Source organism: Physcomitrium patens, chromosome 1 (assembly GCF_059467195.1).
Source record: "Physcomitrium patens ecotype Gransden chromosome 1, ASM5946719v1, whole genome shotgun sequence".
Taxonomy (NCBI): Eukaryota; Viridiplantae; Streptophyta; class Bryopsida; order Funariales; family Funariaceae; genus Physcomitrium; species Physcomitrium patens.
Window position 1 is genome coordinate 29,833,468 of NC_143410.1, and position 14,609 is coordinate 29,848,076.

The window sequence follows — 14,609 nt, forward strand, 5'->3', positions numbered from 1 at the left end:
AAACTTGTAAATACTTTTAAACTTTAATAATTACTCAAATAATAAAAACAATTTTTATTCTTAATATTTTGATAGTTAAATATGTTAACATTATAATTTTAATCAATCTTTCAATTAAAATATATTGGAAGAATTTAAATGGATAAAATTTAAGATATAATGATATGGTATTTTTAATTTTTTTAGATAATTATAATGACATTTTTTAACAATCAAAATTAACTTAAATTACTTATTGAAAACTAAAATCTTTTTTTATAATATATTTTTCTATAATACATTTATAATTGTGAAATATATATGTTTAATATATAAAATATTAATAAAACTAAATAACATAATATTATCAAATAATTATTAAAAATATCTAATGAATTATTTATTATTTTATTTTATTATAAAATATCATAATTCTATTAAAATAAATTATAATTAATAAAAAATAAATTATAATTAATAAAAAATAAAATTCTAAAAATTTGTAGTGAAAATAGATTCGTAACTATTGCAGTTCTTCATAAGCTTGTGAACATTCTTTAGATAGAAATTTTATGCATCACTAATACCAATCAAGGAAAAACTAATCTTATACATATAGAAGAAGTTTAGAGTGTACATTATTATACTACAAATGTTTATAGTATGTAAAAATTATTTAAAATATATGACATGTTTATAAGTCTTGATGTATATTAAAATAGTTAGTAGGTTAATTTAAAGAAGGTTGATATAAGAAAATTTATTTTGAATTTACTTATTTTGATTATAGTGTATAAATTATATAAGATTTAGATATTTAATATAAAGTTTTAGGGAAGATAGGAGCTCAGAGATAAAGATTCAAACTACTGAAAAGCTTATTTAGAGGGATGAAAGTGAGGTATAGGCACATAAAAGCAAGAGGTAAAGGTCTTCATCCATATTAGCCAAAGGCTATGTCCAATAGGATTTCAACAAGCTGCTTGCAACCATAACAAGGATTTTGGTGACTTCAAAAGAGGCATTTGAGAATCAAAAGCAAGGATTATAAGGTTTAAAATTTGGACTATAATTTGTATAAAAATTTTAGATGGTTTGGAATTAAGGTGAAGAAGTTACAGCCATTTGAAATTAAGGTATCTTTCAAGACATATTGTTGCTCTTTTGAAGATATAAGAAGTTATACCATAGCTTTTGGAGATTGAGAGGAATAATTGCAAGAATGATTTTAAAACCTATGTCTTTTGAAAAATAGTTGCTACATTTGAAGTTTGTATGAATGAGTTATAGAATATTGAAGACAACTCATGTAATTCAAAGGTAGTAAGTGAGTCGTTTTGTTGATAGTAATGGCTGAAACCATATCTTGAGTTTTTGGAGGAATTTTTGCTTCAAAATCTCTAAAAGTGTAAATTATTAGATTAAAAAGATATATATCAAAATTTTATGGTATTTAAGTACTAAGTTTGTGATATATGAAGAAAATTGCATGTAGATTTATGTAAGTAAGGGTTTGAAGCTATTCTTAGGATTTTGATATTATCTCAAGATTTATAATAAATTTACACTTGAAATTTATTTTAGTAATTGTTTAAAATATATTAATACTTAATATAAAATTTTAGTTTTTTTTCGAAGATTCAATTATAAGATATGAGTTATTGAAGTTTGAAAAAAATCTAATTTAAAGATATATAAGGATTTAGAGTCTTTTATCACTTTTGATTGTTCTTTAGTACTAAGGGCTTATGTATTAATGTAATTACCTCTATAAGGACAATTTTATATATAAACTTGGTACTTTCTTTTCTTGAAACTTGATTGAACAATTTGTGATAGCCAGAAGCCTAGCACTTTTTTGGAGCAACTCTCTCTACCCTGATAGCGTCAAGAAGTTGTATAATTGAAGGAAGTAAGTAGATTTACTTCACAACTAAATCCAAAAGTTATTAAATTTTAATTTGTAGTTGTAATGTCTAAAATTGACTACTTATAAAGAAATATAAAGAAAAAAATAAATTAATATATAAATAAATATATGAATAATTATAAAACCATTTATATTCTATAGGATTTTATTTGTAGAAATTACATCTTATTTCAAGAAAATTGTTAATTCTACATTTCTAATTAATATTGCTACATTCAACATGACTAAGGTTTTTTTTTCTTTTAATATTTTTAAATAATAATTATCTATATAATTTGATAAAAAAATCATATTGATTTTTTTTTAATATTTTTGAATTAAAGGAAAAAAGAATAAATAAAATTTTCAAGTAGATGACAAGTTGTGGTGATAGTAGCAAAAACCATGGTGGCATTAGCAATACCCTAGATATATATATATATATATATTTATATACCCATATGCACATAATAATTTTTAAAGTGATTTTACAAAGTAATCCAAAAATTTATAGAAAGGAAGCAAGAAAGGAAGCAAGAAAGAAAGAAGAAAAAATTAAAGAAAAAAAGAAAACCTCAATCACGTGCAGTGTAGCATTTTCCCGAGGATGTAGCGTCATCAACTCTCTATTTCAAATGCATTGTATCCATCAAAAACTGAAATTTGATTCTATCATGATTTGAATGGTTGATTTTGCACTTTCATCCACGCAGATAAATAAATATAAATGTGCAATAAACTGGGTTAGTGGGGTGAATGAGAAACTGTCTCCAAGCTGTCAATTGCACTACTACTGCTGCCACTGTCGGTTTCAACGGCTAGCGACGGCTCAATAAACATGCAAAAGCTTCTCACCACGTTTGGGAACACAGTCAGGTTCACGGTTCCCAAGTCCACACCCCCACCCCCGTACTAGTAAACTCCGTTCTAACATGCCCCCATTCTAATTGGAGATAACCCAATCATAATTCCACCGTGCAAAATTCCACGTAGATGTAGCTCATTCCAGCTAGATCCACCAAGAAGAGTCCGGGTGGACGGATTTTCGTCCAGCTAGATCCAACAGGAAGAGTCCAGGTGGATACAACCAGTCCAGCTGGACTCGCGGCTGATAAAGCCCGCCACGACGGACGACTTACCAAATCACCGAATCGGGTTCCAGCAGTACGGCCACGTCAACCTCACCCTCAATCCACGCTGGACGGGTTCCTCCTCACACAACCTATGGAAACTGTCCACGTCACATAGGACTTGTGAGCCACCTCATGATTGACGACGGCCAAGCGGCGCTCTGCAGAATGCGTGAGGTGGGAGCCATGTGTAGGACATGTATTGGGCAGAGAGCTCACCACTTGAGGAGTTGGCAGATGGTGGGTGCAGCCAATGGGAGAGGGGTCGTCACTTTCCATCGTGGCCCTTCGGATCCCCCCTTTATTGTGTTTTGTTAATGTGGTTTGAGCCTTTGGTTTTGTGCCCCCTTGAAGAGGGTTGGTGGTGGTGGTGGTAGTACCCTCTTGCCTTCCCTTTTATTTTGGCCACGATAGAACTGCACATGAAAACCTTTATTTCATTTTATTTTATTTTTTGCATGCCATCTGTAGCAAGAATACGTGACACATTCATGCATACTATAATATAATATTAGAATAAGAAAAATAATAATTTTGTAAGATTTGAAAGTCTATCTAGAATTGTTGCTTCCAAGTGGAAAGTGAGTGGAGATTCTTGAACCAAGAGTAGCATACAAAAAAGACATTGACTAATCGAAGTATAACTTTAGTCTTGCCTCCATAAATACTAGCTAACAAGAATGTCATGTTCAAATTTCATAAAGACCAAAAGACTTTAAAAAAACAAAAAGTTCAAGTTGTGGAGCACTTTCATGATAAGGTTTTTAAAAATAAGAAATACTCTAAATGATGTTTTTATTACCACATAGAATATATAAAACACTTATAGGTCCAATATATGTCTAAGAGATTTTTATAATATTTACAAGTAAGGTCTTATCAGCATAACTAAATTCCATATATTTATATTCATATGTATATAAATTATAATTATATTCAATGCCTCATGTTTATATATATATATATATATATATTTATATACACACATATACACATAAATATATTTATTAAGTTTTTTTAATGTTATTAAAGATAGTTGTTCATTATATTTTTTCACACGTTTATTATTTAGATATTTTAATATTAATATTTTTTATATTTTAAATAATATAAAATATTATTTCCATAATTATATCTATAAATAAAATTTGTTAAATAAAAAAACTTATATTTCTCATATTTTATGATTATATAGAAATACACATAATAAAATTCTAGTATAATAGCATGATTTAAGATCAAATATATATATATATATATATATATCCATATATATGTTTCAGTCTTTTTATCAAAAAATAGTTTTTTAATTGGTGATTTTAGATTTGGAAATTTACATTTATATTTGCTTATACTATTTTATAATTTATCCAATTTAGTTTTTAGACCCATATTTATTAACTCTATTTTTTTTGTAAATATTTTAAATTAAAATTAAATAAATTGATCAATTTGTTGTTGTTGTTTTTTATTTATTTATTTATTTTTTAATGTATTTTTTTAAATTCTCTTCAAATTGAAAAGACTTGAATGCAAAAATTTAAATAATTATAAGTGAGAATATAATGAAATGATTTAATTTATTTTATATTATTCATTTAACTAAAAATTATATGAAATAATAGTGTCTTAATTTTTTTTGATATATTTTTCTAAATATTAATAAAGAAATTGCTATATTAATTTGCTAATTAAGGAGGACATCATATAGAGGAGGTGATGTGATAGAAATGCAGGCAAGCAAGTAAGAGCTTTGACAACACCCAAGTAGAGTCTTAAATTGGGGAAAGAATGTTGGGGTTATAAAAATAGGTACAACCCATCCATTTTAGGCACCATAGATATGTAATACATGTATAGCCATAGGAGGACAAGAAGGTCCAACTCTTCCTTTTGAAGCAAAAAGGTCTCTTGGAAAGTGTCAATTTAACAACTCAAAGGTATTGCATTAAGAAGATCCTATAATATAAGAACTTAATTAATTTCTAAGTAACTATTATATATATAATATAAAGATATTTACAATATATATATATATATATATATATAATTTATTAAATGGATGTATGCTTTCAATTAAATTATAATTATATATACATATAAATTTAATAATGTTTATTGCAATATCAATGCATTATTCTTTATAAAATAAAAAAAATTGATTACAAATGTCTTTTTGGTTTAAATTTCATTTTTTTCTATGTTGATTGCATGCACATTATATTATTTAAATTTATTAATTAATATCTCTTAATTACTATTTTAATGTTATAACAAAAATATTCTAATATTCTTTTTGGCTGATTTGGTCAAACTAAATTTTTTTGATAGCTATTAAGTTACTTATAAAACGAATTTGCTTCTAGTTAATGGTATGAAGTCTTTATGAAATTAACTTTTTCTAAATAAAATCTTATTAAGTTGTAAGTAATCATATTAATTCTAAATCACTAAATAAGAGATACATAAAATTTTAAAAATAAAAAACATTCAATTATATATATATATATATATATATATATATATATATATAATTAAAATCCAATTGATTTAATTTATGGAATTTATTCAATATTTTATTTTTTTATTTCTAATTTTTTAAAAGAAAATAATGAATAGATGTTATAATTAAACATATCCAAGATTAAAAAAATAAAATTTTAATATTTAAATTTTTATTTTATTTTATATTATTTTTATTTTTATAATATGTATTATAGAAAATATCAAATAATTTAAAACTAAAAGTAGCACACAAAAATGGATATATAAATATGAGATTTTTTGTGATCCTTAGAGATCCGCTAATTCAATTGAAGTAAAATTATGTGAGAATATAGTGAGCTTAGGTATCTACATTTTTGCCAATTTCGAGAGCAATAAAATGGTGCAACAAGAAGTAATTACTACTTCAAGAGAAATATCCAGTTTGGAGAAGGAGGACCATCAACAATCAAGAGTAATAAGAGCTACATTTCTTCCAATGGGTGATTTATTTATTTTTCAAACTTTGTGTGCTTGATGATTGCTTTAAATATTTTATAGATTTTTTTTCGTTAAACTTATATTTTTTGAGTTGCATCTTTTATTTTTATATTAATTCTTAGTAAAAACTTGCTACATATTTTAAAATTGAGTATTCAGTTAAAAAAATATTTATAAAATATAATATTAGATTGAAAAAATTGAATATATATTATTTTATTTTAAAAATAATGAATATTAATAGCTAAAAAATAATTCTACTTATATGGGGACAAGATATATGTTTGATAGTCTTACTGATAATGGATATTAAATTATAAGTGACGTTGTATTATTCTATTCACTTGTCCCATGTGTCTCTTGTTATAGGAAAAGGTTATTTTATTTGATTTTTGATTTTTATTTTTTTAGAATATAATAAAATCCTTTTATAATTTTATCAATATTAGAATAGATTCTAACTTCTAAAATTTTCTTCAAATAAAAGATATAAAAGAAGTTCATTATTTAATTTTATATGCAAAAACACTAAACCTACAATACTTTTATGTTGATTTTTTTCTATAAAATTGACTACTTAATTTTAAATTACATAAAATTAGAATTTCTATAAATTTAATTTATAAAAAAAGAATTTATTGATTTAAAAATTAATTCAATTAGTTAAATCTATACTTTTATTGATTAGTTAATAATATTTGAAGTAAAATATAATATTTTATTTATATATATGATTATATTTTTGAAGTATTCAAGTATATTATCATTATAATTCTTTAAATATTATTATTAAGTTACAATTGCTTTTATTTCTAAAGTAGCTCAATATATGTATCTATGTTTTATTATTATTTTTATTTTTTACAATTTTTTTTTATTTTTTATTTTTTTTATTATTATTATGAAATTATTATATAGATTTTTTGTGTTCATAATAAAATTTATTTATTTATTTATTTTTAATTTTAATGTCTTTTATTTGATTTTAATTTTATTTAAAGGTATTCATTGAAAACTTATTTTATTTGATAAATGATTTAGAAGGAATGAGATTTTTAAAGATTGAAAATCTTAAAATATAGTAATACTACTAAAGCTATTCTAAAGGTAAAAATTTATAATTATTTTAGGAAAAATATTTTATTTTTAAATTACTTTTTTCTTATTATTTAATTTTCTAATTATATTATTAGTATTGAAATGTGTTATGCATTGAAGATTATCTATTATATGAAAAATATGTGGGTTCATAGTTTAATTATGCTTTGAAGTTTTGAAACTAAATTGTTTTAAATTTTTAAATTTAAAAATATGGGTTAAAATATATGGATTAAAATATATGGATTAAAATTTAAAACAATTGTTTTAAAGTTTTAAATTTTAAATTATGTATGAGAAACTCTTTTTAAAAATTATTTGATTTAATATAAACATTATTGAATATGTACTTATATTTCTTAAATACATGTAAAAATATTGAATTATTAAAATATTATATAAATGTATAATAAACACATGTAAATTTGAGAGATTTAGTCTTCTATTTTTAAAGGTACTTTAGTATTACATTTGAAGAAGATAAAGTAACCTAAGAGATTTGAAATTTAAAATTTATGTGGTTAAATTTTTTATTAGTTTTGACAATAAATTAATCTTATAAGATTTTCTTTTAAATTATTTTGATTTGTAACATATGAAAATAATATCAAATATTTTTTATTTTAAAAATAACTAAATTTATAAAAACCAACTTATTTAGTTTTTTGAATATATATATATATATATATATATATATATATATATAAGATAATAAAATTATTATTATGCATAAATATTTTTCTTATTTTATTTTTTATGATCTTAACATACATCATCATTAAAATAATTTATACATACTTGAGGAGCCATTATATTTTTAATTTTTTATTCAAAAAACTAAAAATTAATTTTAATTTGAATTTATTTGCTTTTCAAAAAACCCCTTAAGAAGAATGAAACAATCAACAATGAATAAGATAATTTAATGTAACTATAACATCATTTACTTGTCAAAATTTAAAAAATCATGTATAATATATATTCTCCTCTGCATTTTTAATTTTTTTTATATATGTAATTTGTAAATTTTTTGAGACAAAATATGTATAAAATAGAATGACATATCTTAACTATACAAACTTTTGAAGCCTTTTGTGCCATCTTATGGTTTTTTTTGTCAAACTAAACCAAAATATCTGTTTAAAATAAAATAAGCCGCTTAGTGGTGGAATTCTTATATATAAATCTCTCTCTCTCTCTCTCTCTCTCTCTCTCTCGATATATAGAAATCTATATATTGTTATGTTTTTCATTCAAATCGAGGATAGCGCCATATTTTAACAGTTGAATAATACATGATAAGTAAAATTAGAATAATCACGATTTATACATCTGCTAATACTGATTTTTATCATTTTCACATCACAACCTTTGGCCAGAGAAGTGTGCATTATATTTGTTTTAGGTTCAGCAGTGTGATGCTAATTACTTGTTGGACGTCAGATCATTATAATTCTATTTTGTGCTCCATAGATGGTACAAGAAACAAGATAAAAATAAAATAGAAACAAAAATGACGAGGGTCAGAAATAACTTTAAACTGTCTAAGGAAGGCAAGTTTGCAAAATAGCATAATAAAAAAGGTACCCAGCTTCGAAATCACAACTATGCATGATGAAGCAAAGAAATATATATTAAAAGGATAATAACAAAAACCGTGTAAATTTTCACAGTGATAACTCATCCACCAACCATGTCGGCGCCGTTGTGCTAGCACCGACAGCAGCTGGTGGTACGAAACGGTGGCAGATGCAACCCCAATCTGTCAGACATTCAACTCAACAATCGACACAGAATAGCAGAGAGCATCTACGACTAGATCAATGTTACGCTACATTACTCAGCATCTGAGGTACAGAATTCTAGAGAACACCACCATCAGTCTGGCCAGGCTTTGAGAGATCGATGTGCATCGACAGACACGTTGAATCAGAAGGTTGTTCTCCTAAACTGTTTTCGGCACAAAGAAGTAACGTTTTCAAATGTGTAATTTGGTGAACACAGCAAACACACAGCCAAGCTTGAGTCACTGAGAACTGTGAAGTCACCTGTGACTCACTCTCTACCAATCTGTATAATATATCTGTTTATTTTTAGTTCCACCATGCGAGGTATGCTTCCCTTGCAGCAATTAAACAGCAGAGCATGAAGCATCCTGCCCTGAATCTAATAACTTATGTACAGGTTCTCTGATTTAGTCCATGTTGAAGGTGAGAGATTCCAAGTAGTGGATTACATCTCGAATCTGACATGATGCTAGATCAACCCAAATTTGCTCAATTGTCCTTGCGGTCAAACCAGAAATCAGGGGAGTATTTGTGAGTTATTTGGGGATTGTACACATCCTGCTACTGATCTGCAGGTGATGAACGATCCGCGGCGGCGACTAATTCATCAGCTGTAGATCTCGTTCAAGAATGAGTTGTAACAGTCACCGATCTCCAGTGAATTCATGTGAGTACCGAAGTCGAGGATATTATCGAATGTATCGAGGTAGGAGCTGCTGAAATTGTGGCTGTCCTTGAGGTTCGACATGCTAGTGGTCCACCGTCCATTGGTTTCGTCAGATGCGTGCTCACCCGAAACCATATCGGAGTTGCTCGAGCTTAGGGAGGAACTCGTATTGGTGCTGATAATCTCTTGTGATGCCCCTGTTTCAGAATCAGAGAAGATCATTCGCTGCATGTGATCGTTACTATCATCAACTGCACGACTGACTTGGAAAGAATAGTTCATGGCGGGACGGTTGACCAGAGGACAATTGCTGCTCACGAGGGTGTTCCCCACATCGAAGCCACTGGCGGTTGATATGGCGCCAGTGTACGTGCTCTCTCCCTCAATGCGTATCACGCTTGGCAGCTTAGAGAGCAGAGCCTGCAAGCTGGACATAGAGGGGAGCACGTTCAAAATTGGTAGACCTGCCCCACCTTGTAGATTTCTGTGCCCTGTGCCCAAGGATTTGGGAGGGGACGGACATTCAGGCTGGTGCTTAAAACCACCGCTGCCGTTCATGTACGAAGGTTTCTTGAAACTTAGCGACGAAGGCTCCGACTCCGGGGGCCGCTTCACACCGAGTACTGTGGTGCCGCTGGAGGAGAACCAGAGCTGGGGACCAATCTGTGGAGACAAGAACTGGTCAATCGACCGAGGAGTCAGGTGAGGAATCGACGTGTATCTGTCACAGTCAGACGGTGCCATCCAGTAGTTAGGATCGAAGGGTTGGAACCCGCCGTTCTTCAATTGCTTCTTCCTTCCGCACTGATTTGGGTGGGGCAAATACACCCTTGGGACAGATTGTAGGTTGTTGAACCCTCTTTGCGTGTGGAGTACAAAGTTTAAGTCCTCCAGTATCTGTGAAACAATAAAATTACCAAAGATTTACAACTTTGTAAAAGGGGTATACAGAATTTTCTAACATTGACGCGTTCAGTAAGAACTTAATATTACACCTACAAATACCTTGTACAACAGACAGGCAGGAGAATATACCGTCTTGTTAGAACCTAATTGAAGGACGCCTTCTTGAACTGCCACCACTGCAATGGTCTCGATTCCAGACTTAAACTGCGCCTCCCATGCGCGTGGGTGCTGCAATAGATTAAATTATCACAACTCATTACAAAGAAAACTGTTAACCTAAGATACGTGAGGCTATGACTAGTCTCTTGTAGTGACAGCGGGCTTTAGCAGCTTGTAATGGGCATTTCAACTTTTTATGAGAACGAGGGACTTACAGGGTCGAGCGAGCTATGCCACTGCGAGAGGAAGCTAAACTTGTGCTCCTCAGGCTTGCGGTACACCCACTTGTGACTGCTGTCAGCGGCCACCTTTCCAACCAATCTGTAAAATTTTAAATCTCCAAAAAGTTACTGCCAATCTTCGACATCTCGTACATACGACGCAGTCTTCATCTTTATTACACACCATGAAGGACAAAGAGAACGATGACAAGTTCAGGTCAGAGACAGTAGACATTTGAAGCTGAGAGGATTAAGGAATGTCATGTACCCTTCTCCGTAGTTGTAGACGTCGTGAGACATTTTGAAGAAAAGATCTGGGCTCATGCCTTCTCTCTCGTGGTCGCTACCTTGTGGCCACGGCTGGGCAGCTTGAAAAAAAGGTAGCGCTCCCCTAACATCCTTCACTGCGCCAGCGGCACTTGTCGAAAAGTTGCAAAATCCATCCTCCCACACTAAAATCCTGCGCATCTTCCTCTCCCTCAGTGGCAGCCTAGAATGCCATAGATATATTTTATACAACCAACTAGTTTGCAATCCTCAAGCTAATCTATGTTTTGATGAAGTGTTTATATTTGCATTTGATAAGTAAAGGATGCGTACCAGTTGCGTTTGTTGCCTTTGGACCTATCCATCGAATCCCCTTCATTGTCCCATCTGCAGCAAAAGCCTGACTTCCATGAGAAAGAGCTTAAGTTCCTTAGAGACATGGTCCTGGACTTCAGAAAGGCTAGCACCGCCTCCTCTTTGAGATCTCAATAAATTCTTCCACTAATAGCATTGTAACTGTGTGTTGTGGAACTTCTATATAAGAACTGCAGCTCAGGACTCTCTAAAATCAAAACAATCACTTGAAAAAGTTGGTTAACGTAGAGGGCAAGCGTTTGAGTAGTGCGAGCGCAGAAATCTAACAAACTGAGATCGCTCTAATCTTCTAGATCACAGCTGCTTCTTCAGCTAGATTCTCGGGAACCAGTTAAAGGAATTGGCGGCGGAGATGAGAATCTCTGATTCTATTTTACTACTGGTTAATATGGCATTGTAGCTCGGGCTTTTAGACGATAACGTTAAGCCTGCAAGGTCAATGACTTTTGTGCAAAATATTTCGGTGCACATTATTTCAGAAACGAATTATTTGCTGCAAGATTATGAAATCACTTAGTATTCGCTTTGGTAAGACATTTCTGAAAGCTAGTAGAGGCAATGATTCACAAAAGACTTAAGCTGGAAATTTGTGAGAGAATGAATTGGATGTTTGAAAGCAAAATTAAAGGAGAAGGGCAAGTAGGAGGACAGAGTGGAGGAACGCACTGTGGGGGAGGGTAATTGCGCGGCAAAATACGCCAGAAGACTGCATAAACCCATTGCATCTCGGTGCAAAGCATGCGGAGAGTGTGCTGTAGCTGGTGGTTCAGCATCGGCAATCCCTGTCTAGCGTCCATTCTGAAAATGGGATTAATTCTTGTGGTTCACTACTGTGGAATAATTATCCTCCAACCACCAAATTGATTTCTATCAGATTATCAGACGCTGAAGAGGTTGAAGGACTGCGATAGCCGGAGAAATTATTGGAATAAAACCAATGGAAAAACCTATGTCTTGGAGTCAAACGTCACCGATAATCTACTCAAGGATTTTACTCAAAGTGAAGGTCAGGCAATCTAAGTGCATCTTCGATAAAAATGCATCTCAAATTCTCCAAAACTTTGGTTTCCTCACGGACAAGAGAGGTAGAGATTCTTGAGCAAGGTGCACCACAACTAGGTGAATGGGGTAAATTGAACATAAAAAGTTGGGTCGTGATTAGCGTAACTAGTACTTCACTGCGATAAACCTAGTTGTAAATTAGTTGCAAAGAAATGAAGACAGGATGATCGATTCTCAGGTAGGCCAAAAACAGAAGATATTTCGGTGGAGCAACTCCGAGTGCAGATCATGCCAGTGACTGCTCCAAGTATTAGCTTTCAAAACTGACAAAGCTACAGCGCTGTGTACCTACTGAGCTCAAATATGTACTGATCGGATTTAATGGGTTGCGAATGGTGTTCGCAAATGCAGTTGAGTAGGAACGAAGATTAGATTAGCGGCGCATCCCAGCATCGATTGCCCTCTCAACAACTTCTGACATTGCTTTGCTTTTCGATTATTGCCGTGATGATCACTACAAATACAACTTTTAGTATCAATTAAAAACCGTCACAAAGCTCCTAGAGTCCCCTGCTAATGCTTGAAAGCACTCCATGACAGCACTCCTCTCTTACAGTCGTCACGAATGACGCTTCGAAACACGAAGGCATTTAAACCGCCTTGCTCGTATCTGTAAGAGTCAGTTAGAAGCTAATTCTTCAGACCTGATCATGGTATTCTACATGTACTCTAAGTTTTCATTCAATCACTAGAATAAGAACCTCGCCCATGTAGCTCTAGCTTCAAGATTAACCAGTGCCACAAGTAATTCACCTCCAGTACAAAATAAAACCTCTCGGTGATCAGTCTAACAAGAAGCCACTCCCACCCACAAACATCATAACCCTCATGCACCGACGACGTTCACCTCTCCACTTTCAGCCACCTGACGCCCCACCACTCGGAATTCAACAGCCCCCAGCTAGAACCTATCAAGCTTTAATTCCAGTGGAAGCCTGAGACAGTGCACCGGAACGAAAACCTCCACCGCACACAGGAATCACCAGTATTGTGCCGAGCAACTGGTTCACGCCACAGTTCCACCCCATGCAACAGCCAACACCAAGATCTCAAGCGCGTCACGCATCCAATATCATCAAAAGTGACGAAGATGATACAAACCACCACATCTCTTCTCTGGCACGCTCACCTCCCACCAACACCTCCAGCATCCCTGAGAGGACCTGCGGATGGACTGTCTGAAACGATGCACAAGCAAACACAAGCTGGGATTGTACCAAGTGCGACGGCGCGTCAATGCTCTGGCGTTTCGATGGTAGGAAACTGGTCGCAGCGAGGAGGATGAGGAGGAGGACGGCGATGGATGAATGTGTGTTTGCGTGATAGATGGATGTATGTGTAGATAGATGATGGATGGATGGATGGATGGATGGTCAGAAAAGGGCGATGTGACCTCGCGGACTCTCCGAGATTGCAAGCGGGCCTTGGAACGAGGGGTGGCCCCTTATAATGGCGGGTCCTCGCTTTGCACCTCAGACGGGAGATCCGACATCCTAGTCACCTGCAGTGACGTGGAGCAAGCTGATTGACTGTATATTTGGAAAGCTGGACAAAAAGGAATAAAAAGGTTAAAAAAACATTTAAAAATTCTTCCGGAAAATCTTGACGATCCAACGTGGTCACATTATTAGCAAATGAACACACACACATATATATATATATATATATATATCTATATATCTGTACATATATATTATTTTTTTAATTTCGTATGCAAATAGGAAGTTGTGTATATTGACAAATTCTTGAATCAATGTTTTCTCAGAACTTGGTGTCGATAGAATGAACGTTCCAATTCTTTGATGGATTTGATTAAAACCAGATTGTTAGTAAAACTTTAATGTGGGGTTGATCCCACTTTCAATATTTTAGAGGAGAAATTTGTTGCTTGAATTTCATGTATTTTTTTTTCAAGAAAAAATAAAGATGAAACTGATTTTTATGTAATTTTATTTCATTGTCCATTAACCATAAGCCTTTTCTTTCTACGTCTTTCCTTATTTTGTGATTGTGGTTTATGTTTTTAAGCTATGTAATTTTTTTTTATGTTTGAATTTATTTTAA

General features: G+C 31.6%; 1 protein-coding gene across 2 annotated transcripts; it reads right to left on the reverse strand.

Moving 5' to 3' along the window:
- Positions 1–9,009: 9,009 nt before the first annotated feature.
- LOC112280446 (uncharacterized) lies at positions 9,010–13,789 on the reverse strand. Of its 2 annotated transcripts, none has more exons than XM_024515962.3 (6): positions 12,150–13,789; positions 11,442–11,495; positions 11,110–11,301; positions 10,836–10,941; positions 10,591–10,689; positions 9,010–10,452 (listed from the first exon to the last, which is right to left on the reverse strand). In XM_024515962.3, the coding sequence occupies exons 1-6, from the start codon at positions 12,278–12,280 to the stop codon at positions 9,496–9,498; spliced, it is 1,539 nt and encodes a 512-aa protein (XP_024371730.1). In that variant the 5' UTR covers positions 12,281–13,789; the 3' UTR covers positions 9,010–9,495. The 2 variants fall into 2 exon arrangements, with proteins under 2 accessions (XP_024371730.1, XP_073394995.1); XM_073538894.2 differs by having other exon boundaries at positions 13,675–13,786.
- Between the last annotated feature and the right edge of the window lie 820 nt (positions 13,790–14,609).